The 19,995-nt window shown below is 45.6% G+C and overlaps 1 protein-coding gene across 3 annotated transcripts in view; it reads left to right on the forward strand.

The window, feature by feature from the left end:
- Window positions 1-7,276: 7,276 nt before the first annotated feature.
- The window catches only part of WASHC3 (WASH complex subunit 3), a 34,987-nt gene continuing 22,268 nt past the window's right edge, over window positions 7,277-19,995 (forward strand). Inside the window, exons 1-5 of one of the 3 annotated variants that reach the window (XM_063927805.1) lie at window positions 7,277-7,698; window positions 10,433-10,626; window positions 10,883-10,981; window positions 11,970-12,035; window positions 13,277-13,402. In XM_063927805.1, coding sequence (XP_063783875.1) covers window positions 10,576-10,626; window positions 10,883-10,981; window positions 11,970-12,035; window positions 13,277-13,402 — 342 coding nt within the window. In that variant the 5' untranslated portion in view covers window positions 7,277-7,698; window positions 10,433-10,575. Of the gene's footprint in view, window positions 7,699-10,138; window positions 10,194-10,432; window positions 10,627-10,882; window positions 10,982-11,969; window positions 12,036-13,276; window positions 13,403-19,995 lie in introns of those variants that run through there. The other 2 variants (XM_063927806.1, XM_063927807.1) reach the window with 2 other exon arrangements.

Here is a 19,995-nt window from a genome sequence, read left to right on the forward strand (position 1 = left end):
TCTTACATCACCTATAGACATTTGTTTCTGATACCTATTCTTGCCGTCTATGTGAGAAGTATATGCTATTCAACCCTACATACAGTCATCGTGCAATATTCATTACTCCTCAACTGTATATTTATGATACAATTAATTGAGCAGAAAACTTAGGCACAGTGAATCAGCTTTTATTAGTTTGCATTATTGAATTTATTCACAGAATTTACACGAATTGTACACATTATTTCATATTTATGTTTCTCAATTGCAACCTTTTAAGATAGTAATAATAAAAGTTATATTTTAATGTAACACATTTATAGTAAATGTAAAAACTCTTTCTTTCCTCTCCTAAGTGCGCCAACAAAGAGACAATCTTTTTCTGTCCTGTGTTGTTCTGTAACTTTATTGTCTATGGCAGCACCCCCTTTGATGAATGGTAACAAAACTTCCTGTAATCATACCATTTGGGGAATTCTTCATTAAAATTAAAAATGCCAATGTCTTTCTAGTGCAGAGGACATCCCTATCCCCCATTCCCCTTGTATTTACAGATCAGGAGGTGAAAGAGCTGCTCAGCATAAGGGGTGAGGAGGAGATTAAAAAAACAGATCACAGGCACAGTGAAGGATGCAGTCATTTATAAAAAAACATTGCAAAGCTGCTTGAAGCAAGAGGCATTATACGTACACAACAGCAAGTTGTAAATAAAATGAAGACTCTAAAGAAGCAGTTCTTGAAGGTGCATGACAAAAACCGTAAAAAGAATGGAGCTGGCCAGAAAAATGTCCATTTCTAATGACATACATATGCATTTGCAGGGATTTCCCGGGATCAGTGTGAATGGGGCTGCCCCGGGTCGATCCCAGGTCTAAGTGAAGTCTGAAAGGGGTCAATCCCGGAATGTGTCCCGGAGCACATTCCCAGGTGTGACCCGGCTCTGTCAGTCTGAAAAGGGTATAGGTTGCTCAGATCATTATGCTGGCCCATTTTTCCTGCAACCAACACATCAACTTCAAGAAGAAACTGTTGTTCACTTGCTGCCTAATATAGCCCTGCTGGTGCCAGTGTAACAAAATAATGTTATTCACTTCACCTGTGTCTGTGTGTGCTTTTCATTAAAATAATGGATTGATGTATATGCACTAGATAGACCGACTGATAAGGTGGGTACACACCATAGTTGTTTCTATAATGGGTGCAGTGTGTGTGGTGCACACGGGCCCCTGCGTCCAGGGGGCCCACACCGCACCCATATATTATACTTAGCCCTCTGGAGTCCCGCAACGGCGGCCCTTAACTGTGGACAGAAATCACTCGGAAAATGGCCGCGTGGCCACTTCCGAGTGATTTGCGCATGTGCACTGGAGATGTCCAGAGGCTACTGCTGCTGGTAGGAGGGGGCCCATGATGGAGGCTGCACGCGGGTCCCCTTCCTCTCTTAAAACGCGATAAAGTAAACAACGTCATTTACTTTATTGCTAAGTGTGAATGCAGACGAGCGATGCGCAGCCGTGCATTCAGCTCATTTTGGACTCTTTGTCAAAACTGCATGCTCCGGCCAGCTGCAGCATGACGTCACTGTGTGGTATTATTAGCGATATCTCAGTGTGTATGACTGCTATCGGGCGGCCCGGGAGGGAATATGTAACAACATTTTTGTACACTCTGGTAGGTAGAAGGTATAAAAACTAACCTCGAGTAGTTACTCCTCTTTCTATGCAAGCTTCTCAGTTTTTGTTCTCCATAGGGTGGTGAGAGGGGCTGCTCGCTCGCACCTCTAACCCAAGTTATTACAATAACCCATAATGAATTGAGTTAACAACAAAATATTTATAAACTGGAACAACTTCGACGATGGCTCCTTACTGGTAGTTACCGACTAATCCTGAACAGGGAAGGTTAAGGTTATCACATATTATGACAGCAACATATACAATACCATAGAGACAAAAATATATATTCGCGACTTTACTATCGGCACTGCGGGAAAGGAAACTTTCCCTACAGCAACCACATTACAGTCTGAGTACTGCTTACCTCGTTGGTGCACAAGTGATGATAACTTTGTGGTACCAATAAAGGCGAAATGATTCCTAACTATGGGATTACTGTATTCCCTTGAATATAATCTCAGTCACTAGTCTTCTGAAGCTTTCAGTGGTCGCGATGAACTATGCTATATCTTGCTCCCTTACTATTGTATCCTTTTGTAATGGTAACAGCAGTTCTGCAGCTATAACAATGTAGCAATTTTGTAATCCTGCTCTTGTTGTGGCTGGTCTTTACTATCGTATCCTTTTGTAATGGTAACAGCAGTTCTGCAGCTATTACAATGTAGCAATTTTGTAATCCTGCTCTTGTTGTGGCTGGTCTTTACTATTGTATCCTTTTGTAATGGAAAGTTCTGCAGCAGTTCTGCAGCAATAACAATATAGCAATTTGGTAATCCTACTCTAGTTGTGGCTGGTCTTTACTATTGTATCCTTTTGAAATGGAAACAGCAGTTCTGCAGCTACAGTATAATAAGGTAGTGAGCGGCTGGCGGTGATGCTCTTAAGAGGTTCCCTGTCTAGTAGAGAGGATTAGTAGATCTACATCTGACAACCTAAACGTCTATTCCTGAATGGATTTGATGCACCCATTGGTCAGGTCTCAGGCGCGGTAGGTATTGAGTATCCTCTCTACATGCAGTGGCTGCCTACCGAGGCGGGTATCGGGTGCTGTGAGTTCAGTGTTTGTTAGAGTAATGCTTCCCCACTCTCTGCCTGAATTTTACTCTTTTAACTTAAGCAGACTGTCTGAGATTTGTATACGAGTAATGCTTCAGTGACTACACGGCCACTAGTAGGCAAGCACTAATGGTAAAACTGTGCATAAGGTGAGGCGGGATCACTAACTCTGCTGGTGATGCAGTGTGGAGGATGGTGAAGGAGCTCTCTCTCTCTCTCTCTCTGAATAGATGCCGAATTAGTTCAATATAGTGTACCTGCCAGGGTGCTCCGGCTACCTCTCCTGCTGTCACTCCTAACTGTGCTCTCCTCCCTGGGGCAGGTTCTACATGTGCCGCCCTCTCCTGCTGCTGACTGCTCTATTTAGGCTGCCGCACGCTGTCACTCACTGCTCAGGGGACCAACCTCCAGGGTATTGTAGAGGACAGCGCCGGCTCCGTACCGCTCAGTGAGACTTCTATCTCCCGCGGCGCTACAGGTGTCTCCGCCCCCAGCCGTGTCCGGGACCGTCCAGAAGCCTCTCCCGCTCCGCCTGATGTCAGCCTCTGCTGCCGGAGCTTGCTGCCGCCCACTGCCGCTGCTCGATCTCCAGCCGCGCTTTACCGGGAGTTAGGGATCTCTTCAGTCCGGGGCCGCACGTCTCTCTCTCCGGCTCTTAAGGTGGGTACACACTAATAGATATATCTGCAGATCAATTGATCTGCAGATATATCTATGGACGGATCGGGCAGTGTGTTCAGCATACACACTGCTCGATCCGTCGGGGACTGATGTCATGAACTGGGCGGGCGTGTACACACGCCCGCCCAGTTTAGCTGTCAATCACCGCCGGCCGCCGCAGCATGTGTACGGGCGGTCAGCCGACCGCCCCGTACACACACAGCGACGCGCCAATATATCGGTAGATATTTTGGCCGTCGGCTGTGCTGCGCGGCCGATGCGATACATCTGTGAACGACGGAGTTCACAGACGTATCGGCCGTACACACTGGCCGACCGTCCCGCGATATATCGGGCGCTCAAGAGAACATCGACCAGTGTGTTAAATGCGCAGCACACCAGACTCCAACGGTCAGTTTGCGCCACAAGCCTGCTGTTAGGAGCCCCGGGAGACCGGCGCGCGGCAGTCCCAGAACTTTCTGTTCACGCGCAGGCCCCAGGGGGGAATGAGGGTTCCTGCTGGTCCACTGCCACCAATGTTAACATAGCCACAGCATAACTATGGCCATCCCCACTGTCACCAATGCATGAGGGCACAATACACATGGCCCTATAGCTACACCTATACCTATATCTAGAGAGAGAGAGAGAGAGAGAGAGGGAGGCATTTATAATTCTCTGGTATCCCTCAGTGAGTGCATATATATTTTATACAGATATATGTAAATTTTCCTTAATTATGCTATACTATGAACTGTTTCATACGCATGTGGGACATCTAGCAGGCTACTACATTTACACTAGGCGATGTCACTCAAAGAGCACATGGCCTAGTGTGGACCCACCAATAGAGCTGTATTTATTCTGAGTACAGAGCATGATGTAAGTATAACTTTTAATTAAATGGTGTGGTTACTTACTCTTGCACCGCATATAGTTGATTACTGTTGATTAAAGCCTGTTGGTTATATGGAAATGTATGTACAATACATGTGAAACATTGCCATACCTCCCAGTGGCGGATCTAGACTTAACTTTTAGGGGGGGGGGGGTTTAAGAATGATGACTCCTCCCCCTAATCATAGCCCCTCCCACTTAGTAATGCCCTTCCCGTTCGCTTCTAAACTTTCCTATTGTTGCCATTACTAATAAAATGTTGCCAGTTAGTGGAGAGAACCCTGTGCACTGGTGATACAGACTGGCGAATCGCCATTCCTTCCATCAGGGGTGGTAGAGGATAAGACAGTAGGGCAATTTAAACATGCATGGGACAGAGATAAGGATATTCTTACAAAGAAATAAGGATCAGATAAGGTTAGAGATAAAAATAATGTAAAATAAAAAAAATAAAAAAGGGGCAGACTAGATGGGCCAAGTGGTTCTTATCTGCCGACAAATTATGTTTCTACAGCACACAGAATGAGCCGAAATTCACATTATAGCACACTGAATGAGCCGACATTCACATTATAGCACACTGAATGAGCCGAAATTCACATCATAGCACACTGAATGAGCTGACATTCACATTATTGCACACTGTATGAGCTGAAATTCACATCATAGCACACTGAATGAGCCGAAATTCACATTGTAGCACACTGTATGAGCCAAAATTCACATTATAGCACACAGAATGAGCTAAAATTCACATTATAGCACACAGTATGATCCGAAATTCACATTATAGCACACTGAATGAGCCGAAATTCACATTGTAGCACACTGAATGAGCCGAAATTTACATTGTAGCACACTGAATGAGCCGAAATTCACATCATAGCACACTGAATGAGCCGAAATTTACATTGTAGCACACTGAATGAGCCGAAATTCACATTATAGCACACTGAATGAGCCGAAATTCACATTGTAGCACACTGAATGAGCCGAAATTCACATTGTAGCACACTGAATGAGCCGAAATTCACATTATAGCACACTGAATGAGCCGAAATTCACATTGTAGCACACTGAATGAGCCGAAATTCACATGATAGCACGCAGAATGAGGGAAAATTCACATGATAGCACGCAGAATGAGGGAAAAATCACATTATAGCACACTGTATGAGGCAAAAATGACGTTATAGCATGCAGAATGAGCCGAAATTGACATTATAGCACGCAGAATGAGGCAAAATTCACATGATAGCACGCAGAATGAGGGAAAAATCACATTATAGCACACTGTATGAGGCAAAATTGACATAGCACGCAGAATGAAGCAAAATTCACGATAGCACGCAGAATGAGGCAAAATTCACATTATAGCACGCAGAATGAGGCAAAATTCACATGATAGCACGCAGAATGAGGCAAAATTCACATGATAGCATGCAGAATGAGGGAAAAATCACATTATAGCACACTGTATGAGGCAAAAATGACATGATAGCACGCAGAATGAGGGAAAAATCAGATTATAGCACACTGTATGAAGCAAAAATGACATGATAGCACGCAGAATTAGGCAAAATTCACATGATAGCACGCAGAATGAGCCGAAATTGACATTATAGCACGCAGAATGAGGCAAAATTCACATGATAGCATGCAGAATGAGGGAAAAATCACATTATAGCACACTGTATGAGGCAAAAATGACATGATAGCACGCAGAATGAGGCAAAATTCACATGATAGCACGCAGAATGAGGCAAAATTCACATGATAGCACGCAGAATGAGGGAAAAATCACATTATAGCACACTGTATGAGGCAAAAATGACATGATAGCACGCAGAATGAGGCAAAATTGACATGATAGCACGCAGAATGAGGCAAAATTCACAATAGCACGCAGAATGAGGCAAAATTCACATTATAGCACGCAGAATGAGGCAAAATTCACATGATAGCAAGCAGAATGAGGGAAAATCACATTATAGCACACTGTATGAGGCAAAAATGACATGATAGCACGCAGAATGAGGCAAAATTCACATGATAGCACGCAGAATGAGGCAAAATTCACATGATAGCACGCAGAATGAGCCGAAATTGACATTATAGCACGCAGAATGAGGCAAAATTCACATGATAGCACGCAGAATGAGGGAAAAATCACATTATAGCACACTGTATGAGGCAAAAATGACATGATAGCACGCAGAATGAGGCAAAATTCACATGATAGCACGCAGAATGAGGCAAAATTCACATGATAGCATGCAGAATGAGGCAAAATTCACATGATAGCACGCAGAATGAGGGAAAAATCACATTATAGCACACTGTATGAGGCAAAAATGACATAGCACACAGAATGAGGCAAAATTCAGCCAAATAATGCAGGGAGAAGAGCGGGGGGGGGAGAGAAATGGGAGACACACACACACACACACATACTCACTCACACACTCACTCACACTCCCACCTCATAGATGGAGGCCGGGTCCCGCCGCGGTATTGGGAACGGGGTGCAGAGCGGCGGGGGACGAAGACAGAGAGAGAGCGTCCTGACGCGCATACAGGAAGGAGGGGCGTGGTCAGAACAGAGGTCGCTGTACGCGCGTCAGGACGCTCCTCTCTCTCCTCGTACCCCGCCGCGCTGCACCGCTCTCCACCCCGTTCCCAATACCGCGCCAGGACCCGGCCTCCATCCCGGTGCCGGTATATGTAGGGGGGGGCGTTCGCCCTAATCGCCCCCCCGCTAAATCCGCCACTGATACCTCCCAACATGACCCTCTCCAGGAGGGACACAATGCTCTGCTCCTGGACTTCCTTCTTACTGTATGATTGCCATAACCTGTCCTAAAACACCTTTCTTATCCATTAACCTGTTCAACACTGGTGCCGGCAATCATACATTAATCGGGAAGTCTAGGAGCAGAGCATTGTGTCCCTCCTGGAGAGGTATGCATTGCGCAGATGTAAAAGTGACACATCCATGCGTGTAAAGGGTGTAATAAGGGGCTGCGAGCAGCAGGGGGCGCCGTTGACAGCGTGGAGTCAGAACAGGGGGCGGAGCTGCCGTGACAGCGGAGGAGAGTGAGCATCCCGGATCTCGCCGCCGCCGCTTCCTAGGAAGTGTATCCTGTGCAGGATTGGAGTCAGCTGTGTGGGCCGGGATACGGATGGCGGCCGTCGCAGCGCCGTGTGGGTCACGAGTCGTGCAGCAGGACTGACACGGGACAAGGAAGTGCCGGGGAGGAGGAGCTGTAGCAGCAGCAGCGCTGTGCCCGTCCTGCACCGTATTCCTGTGTGTGACCGCTGTCCTGTGAGTACCGGGGGTGTGCACACAGGGGCCCCTCCTGTCACTGCCGGGGCCCCGTCATCATTTACAGCTTGTCATTAAAAAGACTGATCTTCCTGTCACCAGGTGAGAGTGAGCTGTAGCATTGCTTCCCCAGTCGGTGCCCTGCTGCCTTGTATACCCAGCACTGTGCCCCTCTCCTGCCTGTGGGTGCAGGCTGCTGTGGGCATGCTGGTGGTATGGTACAAGGCTACACTCCTATCAGCAAGTAATGGGGAGAAGTGACATAGGGCAGGCCTATTTTCAGGTGTTTGGCTGTGGCCCCACTACACACACCGATTGTAATGCTGTAAAGCACAGGTTCTCAAACTCGGTCCTCAGGACCCCACACAGGGCATGTTTTGCAGGTCTCCTCACAGAATCGCAAGTGAAATAATTAGCTCCACCTGTGGACCTTTTAAAATGTGTCAGTGAATAATGAATGCACCTGCTGTGTTACCTGCAAAACATGCACTGTGTGGGGTCCTGAGGACCGAGTTTGAGAACCACTGCTGTAAAGTCAGTATTCTAGATTTCCATCAGAACACATTCTGTCAGAACACAATCTATATGAGTCACATTCTGCTTTTCCACACTCCCCTCAATCCTAATTAGTTTGGATACTCGGCATTCTACTGTTACTGTTTTTTGCTGCACCATGAACATCTTCTTGGTATCCGTTTGGCAGGTTGACCCTATTTAGGTCGACATGGACAAATGGTCGACACATGGAAATGGGCGACACGGGACAGGTCGACACATGGAAAAGTCGACATTACTTTTTTTCCAAAACTTTTTTATTTTTATTTAGACTTTTACTTTTTCATACTTTCCCATCCACATGGACTACGATTGGGAATAGTAACCTGTGCCGAGCGCAGTGGTAGTGGAGCAAGGCACCTTTCCCGCAGCATGGCGAGCGAAGCGGTACACTAATTGGGGTTCCCGGTGATGTTACAGAAAAAATGACACCAAAAACAGCTCAAAATTCCATGTAGACCTGTCCCGTGTGAACCATTTTCATGTGTTGACTATTTGTCCATGTCGACCATGTCAATGTTGACCAATAGTGGTCGACCTTAACATGGTCAACCATTCATACCAGAACCCATCTTCTTTATAGGCTGAGATGTGAATACAGCCTTTTGCTGCTTCCGCGTTATTGTTTATGCATGTAGTTTTTTTGGTGTTTGGATTTTAATGTATTTATTGTTTTGGTTAATTGGTTGTTTAAAACTAGGAATGTGTGTGACTTTTAGGGTTATTTACTTGAGCCACATATCACAATGTGTTAGGGTGGGTAGACACCTGGCCATTATAAACACAATATTTTGTTTCCGTCCGAATTGGAACGACTTATCGGGCAGTGTGTATGACCGATTGCACGTTCCTGCGGTTCCTATGCAGTATCCCTTGGTTGTCTGTGCTGCACGGCCAATCGGAAGATAACGCATGCGACCTGATGCAGTGTAATGAAATACTATACTATATGTCAGCCGGCATATCGTTCAGGTACACATCGTTCTAATTTGTAGCCAGCCTTATGGTTCCCATACACTTGTGAGATATTAGGTGCGATCCTTCGATTTCGAAACGGAACTGTGAGAGAAATTGAAGAATTGTATGCACATTTAAGGTACATGAGACGCGATGTGTGAGCATGTCGCTCGAATGTTGCGTCTCAAGATAGTATGTACTGCACTTAATATTTCTCGCATTGCAGTGCAATCACATGTGTTTTTTTTGTGGGTTTTTTTTTTTAACACGTGCAATATATCGCACTGCATTGGGCAACCGCCGGGAAGGGCCAGAGGCCGCTCCCACTCGGCGGTGACGTGCCCATCACATGATTACCATGCAATCTATCGCATGGTAATCACTTTGGCATTTCAGGTGCGATGCCCCGTGATATCTCGTCGCGGGACATCGCACAAGTGTATGGGCACAATTACTGTACAGCTGTAGCTCTTCATATGAGCCACAAACCTCTCAGCATAATAGTGCTCATTATTCTCCAGCCACACAGTGGCTACAAATGATGAAGCTGTTTTGCAGGGGGTTGGGTGGCTTTGTGTTTAAGGGGGATAGTTATCAAAGCATGGAGAGAAATAAATAATTTCCAATCAACCGCTAGCTGTTATTTTAGCCTGCAACTGGGGCAATTGCGCCTAACAAGTGATGAAGCTGTTTTGCAGGGGGTTGGGTGGCTTTGTGTTTAAGGGGGATAGTTATCAAAGCATGGAGAGAAATAAATAATTTCCAATCAACCGCTAGCTGTTATTTTAGCCTGCAACTGGGGCAATTGCGCCTAACAAGATCAATGTTAGATTTTTATATGGTGATACTACTTGTTTATCATATGTAAAGATATATGCCTTGTTCCTGATGTTTACGTTACTACTGTTTTAACTGTTATAATTGTTTTTACATAGATTAATGTTTGACTCTCTATGAGGATTTTGTTTTCATAATTTTAACTATACCATAATCAGTTGTTTGCCTTGGTTTTTTGGCCTTTGCTAACCAGAAAGGTTGTGCAGGGAATAAGATGAAGAGATGAACAGACATAGCAAGTCCTTCTGGTAAGCATTAACGCCATCCGGGGACATTTGCTGCTTCATAAATTGATGAAATGCGCTGTCACACTGTAGTGTGCAAAATAAACATACAGCTGAGAAATCAGTGATTTCTTCTTTATTTAATATTTGAGAAAATAAAGTTTTAAAAGGCATATGTTTTATTCATAAATACACCTCTTATCTTGGGTATGTGGTCATCTCCTGAGTAATCGTGATACATTTATATCTTTTCACCCTTACAGGTCATCGTGCTTATCAATTCTTTTACTTGTTTGCCTACACCAATTGTTTTCGATTCCTGTGACTGCCCTTACTGAGTGTGGTCACAAGGGCAACTCCTGACAGCTGAGGAAGTGAGGCTGTTGTGTGCTCATCTCCTGGTGGGATGGATGAGGATGGACTGCCTATAGTTGGATCTGGCATAGACCTCACTAAGGTGTGTACGTTTTCAGTTAGCTAGTGAATCAGCATTACACGGTGACCAGGATAAAGATGTGACAGAGCTCAGAGTAGCAGACCTATCCTGTCTCCAAACTAGCACACTGCTTTCCATATAGACTACATGAATAAGGTCATATATTTTGCAGCTGTATGTTGCTGATATCAAAGTACTGTACAGGTACAGTATACAGAACATTATAGCAGCAATAACCATGCACCTCTGTAAAGCGGTGGTATTTCTGTTTGTGCAGGTCCCGGCCATCCAGCAGAAGAGAACGGTGGCGTTCCTCAATCAGTTTGTGGTGCACACGGTCCAGTTTCTTAATCGCTTTTCAACAATTTGTGAAGAGGTTTGTTATATCCCCTGTACTTTCTGTAGTGCTGTATGAAGTATAGGGTACATGGTCCTTTCTCTAACCATTATTACAAGTTAATACCTATTATTATTATTATTATTATTATTATTATTATTATTATTATTATTATTAATAATATTAATATTGATATTCTTTATATGGCGCCACAAGGATTCCGCAGAACCTAACAAAGTATACAGAAATGAGCAATAAAAACAGTGACTTAGAGTACAAGACAATGTAGGACAAGTCCTTGGTATACAAACCTTGCTGCATCAGCAGACATGACCCTAAAATATGCATCAGGGTGGCAGAAGCCAAGGCCTAGGTGCGTTGTAAGGAGTACAGTATAATGTAAGCAAGAGGAGGAAAAGCACATGAGGTGAGAAAGTCTGGCTCATGAGAGCTTACATTCTAAAGGGAAGGGGCAGACTGACGAGGGTGACACAGAGGGTTCACTACGGCTGGCCCGTGGTCGGACTCCCGGCGACCAGCATACCGGCGCCGGGAGCCCGACCGCCGGCTTACCGACAGTGTGGCGAGGGCAAATGAGCCCCTTGCGGGCTCGCTGCGCTCGCCACGCTACGGGCACGGTGGCGCGCTACGCGCGCCACACTATTTTATTCTCCCTCTATGGGGGTCGTGGACCCCCACGAGGGAAAATAAGCGTCGGTATGCCGGCTGTCGGGCTCCCGGCGCCGGTATACTGAGCGCCGGGAGCCCGACCGCCGGTATACAGAAGACCACCCGACACAGATAGGGTAACAACATATTTGGCTTCATCGATGATTAACTGTATTTTGTTTTTAAATTCTTACACAATGCTTGTTTTTATTAGTGCAGTTGTGTGGTTCATGTGAATCCAAGTGTATGAATGGTAGAAGTGATCTTGTTTTGTTTTTAATCTTTCAAAAGTTACTCCATTGATTATATGTGTAATTATGCACTTTCGTCACATGTTCTTTTATTTTTTTTGCTTTAGAAACTATCAGCTCTGTCACTTCGTGTTCAACAAATTGAAACAACTCTAAATATTTTAGATGCGAAGGTTTGTAAATAATAAATATCTGTTTTTATGTTGTTGATTTATTAGAAATACCAGCAAGCAGTAAATAAACCAGTGCAGTCTAAAGTGAAATCGTTTTACATTTTTAATGTTTTCAGCAACGCTACAGACAATGTATAGGAATATTTACACACAAGTCTTATCAACCTATCAAACACTGGGTCGCTAGTTATCATGTCCGATGTCGGAGGTTGTTTTCTTCCCCATCTCTGTTTTCCTCTGCCCTCATCCCCTATCTTCCTGTCATTCATTTCTGTCCACCTCACTTAGGGGTATATTTACTAAGCCTTGGATGGAGATAAAGTTCCAGCCAATCGGCTCCTAACTGCCATGCCACAGGCTGGGTTCCAAAAATGACCATTAGGAGCCGATTGGCTGGTACTTTATCTCCATAGTAAATAGACCCCTCAGCCCTGTCTCATTTAGTCCCCCTCACCTGTATACCTGTCTCTCATTTGTCTTCCTCCCGCTAATCTTTTTTCCACTCTCCCCACTACTCCTCTCCCTCTCTCGCTCATCTTTTACTTATTAGTTCTAGGGGCAGAAACGCCATGAGATCCGTGCGCTGTTAGAACAGGTATTTCTAACAGCACCCGGCCCCTTCAGAAAGTCCCCCTTCCCTCATTTACAGGTAAAGGGTTGCAGGTTCTGCTAGTAGGCAACATTCCTGTACTAATAGCACAGGATGTAGAAGACAGAAATCAGCCAGCCACTGAGAGCTGGTAGGGGGCGGAGCTCCATGCAGCTCTATACACACTGTATTAAAATAAGTCATAGATTTTTTAGGACACAGTGAATGCAGTTTACTTATTAAAAACATAGGGGAGGGAACACAATTAGCGACATCAACGCAGTGTGTTATTCTGGAATAGCACATCGTGTTCTGACTGCATCACAAGTTTTACAATGTTGGCATTACTGTAATTTGCTGATTATACCAAATTGTATCCCCCCCCCCCCCAGTGTACCCATATTTAAATTAGCCTTATGCATTTATGGACCCTGTGTGTTGTGACAATGTTCGTACATTGCTGATAATTGCATTGCCCCCTAAGAGTCTGTTTTGGGCCTCCATAATGTTATGATGTTGGAATTACTTTCATCTTCCCAAGGATTACAAACATGGGTTTGTTTTATTTAGACATGGAAACTATTGAATTGCATTTGCTTGTGACAAATCTACAAGTCGGTCTTCAGCCTTATGTGCCATCACTTTCTTTCAGCTCTCATCTATTCCTGGCTTAGAAGATGTTAAAGTTGAAACACATTTGTCAAAGAACACTATTCCCAATGGAAATTTGCAGCCACAGACTGATGCAGAATCTATCGCTGTGTCACCTCCATCAGAAGTCAGTAGATTATCATTGCTTGTTTGTTTCATATATTTCTGTTGTGCCAGAAGGGCAGTAATTTAATACATACAGAACTTTCCCAGGTGCTGGGAGAAATGTACGCGGTATAGAGTTTAAAATTCCTTGTGTGTTTCACAATGTTATGAATGGTTATTGGTGGTTTCTCATACGTCCTAGAGGATGCTGGGGACACTTCAAGAACCATGGGGTATAGACGGGATCCGCAGGAGATATGGGCACTTTAAGACTTTGAAGGGGTGTGAACTGGCTCCTCCCTCTATGCCCCTCCTCCAGACTCCAGTTTAGAATCTGTGCCCAGGCAGACTGGATGCATACTGAGGAGCTCTACTGAGTTTCTTTGAAAAAGACTTATGTTAGGTTTTTTTATTTTCAGGGAGCACTGCTGGCAACAGTCTCCCTGCATCGTGGGACTTAGGGGAGAGAAGTCAGACCTACTTCTAGTGAGTTTAAAGGCTCTGCTTCTTGGCTACAGGACACCATTAGCTCCTGAGGGTTTGGAACACTAGGTACGCCTAGGGGTTCACTCCCAGAGCCCGCCGTCACCCCCCTTGCATAGCCAGAAGTCAGAAGACAGGTGAGTAGAAGAAGAAAAGAAGACTTCAGTGACGGCTTCTGAGGTACCGCACAGCAATCGCGCTGCGTGCCATGCTCCCACACACACAGCGGCACTGTAGTGTGCAGGGCACGGGTGGGGGCGCCCTGAGCAGCATAAAAATCCTCTGTATAGGCTGGCAGTCATATTGGTGTGCCTTGGCACTAAATTCGTACCCCCGCCAGCGGTGTTATTTTAAAAAAGAGCGGGCTGAAGCGCGCCATGCAGGGGGCGGGGCTTAGCCCTCACAGCTCTCCTCAGCGCCATTTTCTCTCCGGAAGTGCAGAGATGCTGGTCCTTCCTCACCACTGCTATTGACAAGTAACAGGGTGCAAAACGAGGGGGGGGGGGGCACAGCAAGTTTGGTGCAAAATTAAGTGTTTAAAAGCGCTGCAGGGTCTGAGACATTATATAGTAAGGTTTCAGGACCGGGACAGGCGCTGGGTTGTGAGCTGGCAAACTCCCTCTGTGTTTCTTTGACAGGCTTTACTGTGGGTCTGTCCCCCTTTTGGCCCAGTGTGTCTGTGGGTGTCGGTACAGGTGTGTCTGCATGTCTGAGGCGGAGTGCTCTTCCCAGGAGGAGACTGTGTTAGGGGCAGAAACGGCTGTGGGAGTGACCCTCTCGGCACCGCCGACTCCTGACTGGGTAAATGTGTTGAATGCTTTGAATGCTAATGTTGCTCTTATTAATAAGAGATTAGATAAATCTGAGTCTCAGTACCAGGTATGGAAAAAGTCTGTGGAGGATGTGTTATCACAGGTCCAGACCCCCTCGGGGTCACATAAACGTTTGTTTGCTCAGTTAGCAGACACCGATACTGACACTGACTCCAGTGTCGACTATAGTGATACCAGATTAGACCCAAAATTGGCAAAGAGCATTCAGTACATGATTGTGGCAATAAAAGACGTGTTGTATATATCCGAGGACCCTGCTGTTCCTGATACTAGGGTCTGTATGTACAAGGGGAAGAAACCTGAGGTAACGTTTACTCCCTCTCATGAACTGAATACCCTCTTTGAGAAAATGTGGGAAAATCCTGACAAAAAGTTTGATTCCCAAAAGGATTCAGGTGGCGTATCCGTTCCCCTCTGGGGATAGAGATAAGTGGGAGTCATCCCCAATTGTGGACAAGGCTCTATCACGGTTGTCTAAAAAGGTGGCTTTACCGTCTCCGTACACGGCAGCCCTTAAGGATCCTGCGGATCGTAGACAGGAAAATACGTTAAAATCCATTTACGTCACCACAGGTACACTGCTCAGACCAACCATCGCATCTGCGTGGGTGAGTAGTGCTATCGAAAAGTGGGCAGAGAACTTGTCGTCCGATATAGATACCCTAGATAGGGATAGCATCCTGTTAACTCTGGGTTATATCAGGGATGCTGCTGCCTACCTAAAGGAGGCAGCGAGAGATAATGGCATTTTAGGATCAAAAGCCAATGCCATGGCGATTTCAGCTAGAAGGGCATTGTGGATTCATCAATGGAATGCTGATGCTGACTCTAAGAAAGCTATGGAGTTTCTCCCATATAAAGGTAGTGTCTTGTTTGGTGAGGGTCTCACTGATTTGGTATCTACGGCTACCGCGAGTAAGTCGTCATTTTTACCTTATGTTCCTCCACAACAAAAGAAAGCTCACCACTTTCAGATGCAGTCCTTTCGGCCAAATAAATACAAAAAAGGCCAAGGTTATTCCTTCCTTGCTAATAGGGGAAGAGGAAAAGGTAAAAGATCTCTGGCCGTGGCAGGTTCCCAGTAGCAGAAGTCCTCCCCGGCTTCTGCCAAATCCACCGCATGATGCTGGGGCTCCTCTGCGGGAGTCCGTACCGGTGGGGGCACGTCTCAAGCTCTTCAGTCAATTCTGGGCTTGTTCGGCCCTGGACCCATGGGTTTTAGAAATAGTGTCCCAGGGGTACAAACTGGAGTTTCAAGACGTTCCCCCTCACCGATTTTTCAAATCGGCCTTACCAGCTTCTCTTCCGGACAGGAAGGTTGTATGCGATGCGATGCAATACAAAAGTTGTGTCTAAATCAAGTCATTATCAGGGTTCCCCCGTCACAACAGGCAGAAGGCTTTTATTCAAGCCTGTTTGAGGTCCCAAAACCGGACGGCTCGGTCAGACCAATTCTGAACCTAAAGTCCCTCAATCTTTACCTAAGAAAATTCAAATTCAAGATGGAATCTCTCCGAGCAGTGATCTCCAGTCTGGAGGAAGGGGATTTCATGGTGTCGAAATACATAAAGGATGCCTACTTACACATCCCCATATATCCTCCGCATCAGACTTACCTGAGGTTTGCTATTCAAGATTGTCATTATCAATTTCAGACGTTGCCGTTTGGTCTGTCCACGGCTCCAAGTATTTTCCCCAAGGTAATGGCGGAAATGATGGTTCTCCTTCGCAAACAAGGAGTCACAATTATCCCTTACTTGGACGATCTCGTGATAAAGGCGAGATCCAAAGACAAGCTGGAGCAGGACATTGCGCTCTCCCTGACAGTTCTGCAGCAACATGGTTGGTTTCTAAACTTGCCGAAGTCACAGTTGAATCCGACAAAACGGCTGTCGTTTTTGGGAATGATTCTGGACACGGAATTACAGAGTTTTTCTTCCAGAAGAGAAGGCTCTGGAAATTCAGAGTTTGGTCAAACAAATTCTGAAACCAGCGAGAGTATCAATCCATCAATGCACTCGATTGCTGGGGAAGATGGTGGCGGTCTACGAGGCCATTCAATTTGGCTGATTCCATGCCAGAGTGTTTCAGTGGGACCTATTGGACAAGTGGTCCGGATCCCATCTGCACATGCACCGGAAAATAATCCTGTCCTCCAAGACCAGAATCTCACTCCTGTGGTGGCTGCACAGCTCTCGCCTCCTAGAGGGACGCAGGTTCGGGATCCAGGACTGGATCCTAGTAACCACGTATGCGAGTCTCCGAGGCTGGGGAGCAGTCACACAGGGGGAAACCTTCCAGAGAAAATGGTCAAGCCAGGAAGTTTGTTTACACATAAACGTTCTAGAGTTAAGGGCCATTTACAACGGCCTTCTTCAAGCGGAACGTCTTCTTCGCAACCTGCCCGTCCTAATACAGTCTGACAACATAACAGCAGTAGCGCACATAAACCGCCAGGGCGGAACAAAGAGCAGGGCGGCAATGGTAGAGACAGCGAAAGTACTCCGCTGGGCGGAAAGACATACAAGCGCTCTGTCAGCAATCTTCATTCCAGGAGTGGACAACTGGGAAGCAGACTTCCTCAGCAGACACTATCTCCATCCGGGAGAGTGGGGTCTTCATCAAGAAGTCTTCACAGAAGTGACAAGTCTTTGGGGAATTCCTCAAATAGACATGATGGCGTCTCACCTCAACAAGAAACTTCAGAGATATTGTTCCAGGTCGAGGAACCCTCAAGCAATAGCAGTGGACGCGCTGGTGACACCATGGGTATTTCAGTTGGTGTACGTGTTCCCTCCGGTTCCACTCATTCCAAAGGTGCTAAAGATCATAAGAAGAACAAAGGTTCAGGCGATCCTCATTGTTCCGGACTGGCCAAGGAGGACTTGGTATCCAGATCTTCAGGAATTACTCATAAGAGATCCCCGGCCTCTTCCTCTACGAGAGGATCTGTTACAGCAGGGGCCGTGCGTATATCACGACTTACCGCTGCTACGTTTGACGGCTTGGCCGTTGAACACTGGATCCTAGCCCGAAAAAGTATTCCTAGTGAAGTCATTCCCACACTTCTTCAGGCTAGAAAAGGAGTAGCGTCTAAACATTATAACCATATTTGGAGAAAATGTGTCTTGGTGTGAATCTAAGAGGGCTCCTACGGAAGAATTTCAGCTAGGGCGTTTCCTCCATTTCCTGCAAGCAGGTGTGGATGCGGGCCTAAAGTTGGACTCGATTAAAGTACAAATTTCGGCCTTATCGGTTTTCTTTCAAAAACAGTTGGCCTCCCTTCCAGAAGTTCAGACTTTCGTGAAAGGAGTTTTGCACATCCAACCTCCATTTGTGCCCCCAGTGGCACCATGGGATCTTAACGTGGTGTTGCATTTCCTTCAGTCACATTGGTTTGAACCTTTACAGAAGGTAGAGTTGAAATTTCTCACTTGGAAAGTGGTCATGCTATTGGCCTTAGCATCCGCAAGGCAGGTGTCTGAGTTAGCGGCTTTGTCTCACAAGAGTCCTTATTTAATCTTCCATGAAGATAGAGCGGAGTTGAGGACTCGTCAACAATTTCTGCCGAAGGTGGTTTCATCGTTCCACATGAACCAGCCTATTGTGGTACCGGTGGCTACTGACGCCTTAGCGGAGTCAAAATCTCTCGATGTTGTCAGGGACTTAAAGATTTATGTCACCAGAACGGCTCAACTTAGGAAAACGGAAGCTCTGTTTGTCCTGTATGCTGCCACCAAGATTGGGACGCCTGCTTCCAAGCAGACTATTGCGCGCTGGATCTGTAATACGATTCAGCATGCTCATTCTACGGCTGGATTGCCGTTACCGAAATCAGTGACGGCCCACTCTACCAGGAAGGTGGGCTCATCCTGGGTGGCTGCCCGGGGAATCTCGGCATTACAACTCTACCGAGCAGCAACTTGGTCGGGTTCAAACACTTTTGCGAAATTTTACAAGTTTGATACCCTGGCCTATGAGGACCTCATGTTTGGTCAATCGGTGCTGCAGAGTCATCCGCACTCTCCCGCCCGTTCTAGAGCTTTGGTATAAACCCCATGGTTCTTGAAGTGTCCCCAGCATCCTCTAGGATGTATGAGAAAATAGGATTTTACCGGTAAATCCTTTTCTCTTAGTCCGTAGAAGATGCTGGACGCCCGTCCTAGTGCGGACTCTGTCTGCAGTTGTTAGTTATGTTTTCACACGGGTTGTGTTACGTTATGGTCAGCCTGTTGCTGATGTTGTTCATGCCGTTGACTGGAGTTTCTGTTAAATGCCATGTTGTACGGCGTGTTTGAGGTGTGAGCTGGTATATGTCCCACTTTAGTTAACAATCCTTTCCTCGAAATGTCCGTCTCCTTGGGCACAGTTCCTATAACTGGAGTCTGGAGGAGGGGCATAGAGGGAGGAGCCAGTTCACACCCCTTCAAAGTCTTAAAGTGCCCATGTCTCCTGCGGATCCCGTCTATACCCCATGGTTCTTGAAGTGTCCCCAGCATCCTCTACGGACTAAGAGAAAAGGATTTACCGGTAGGTATTAAAATCCTATTTTCTGTTTGTTTAGCAATTAACTAAATGTATGTGGTTGGAGAATGCTGTGTATATTGTGACTTGGAGCAGGATGAGCCAAACAAACCCTCCACTGTACATAAAATGTAGCAAAACCTTTACTTCAAAGCATTTGTATGTCCCTGCGATAAACCCAAAACATTTAGGGATTTATTCCTAACTTAAGGTTTTCTGGGCAGATACTGTACATGCAAATCGTTTTTTACCAGATATGTAACTAGGTTGTGCGTCATACTTTCATCCTGGGAGAAGAATGTGCCGTTTGTTGGATGGCCACCCCAAATGTCTTATTGGTTACTTTGGGGACCTTATACTACAGTAGGTTTGCTTAGAAGTCCTTCTGTATTGAGTGCATGCATTTCTCCTGATCCAAGGGACTCTGTATTTCAGTCATGAAAAGGGAAGTTAGTGTGCAGCAGAAATGATAAATTAGCCACATCCCTTTACCATCTTATTGTAAAGCGCAACGGAATATGCTGCACTCTATAAGAAACTGTTAATAAATAAATTGCATGCAGAGTACTAGGACTACTGAGCATCACAACTCAACATAACAGTAGATTTCTCTTGTAATAAATGCCTTTATAATTTTCTATAATAAAAAGCCCTGGCTTGTATTTTTTCAGCTTTACTCTCTGATAAGAGAAAATAAGCATTTGGGTTTTTAGAATTTTTTTTTTTTAATGGAATGCCGCCCATAACCACATTCCTAGCTTTTGGTGGAGATATT

Source organism: Pseudophryne corroboree, chromosome 6, assembly GCF_028390025.1.
Source record: "Pseudophryne corroboree isolate aPseCor3 chromosome 6, aPseCor3.hap2, whole genome shotgun sequence".
In the NCBI taxonomy this organism is placed as follows: domain Eukaryota; kingdom Metazoa; phylum Chordata; class Amphibia; order Anura; family Myobatrachidae; genus Pseudophryne; species Pseudophryne corroboree.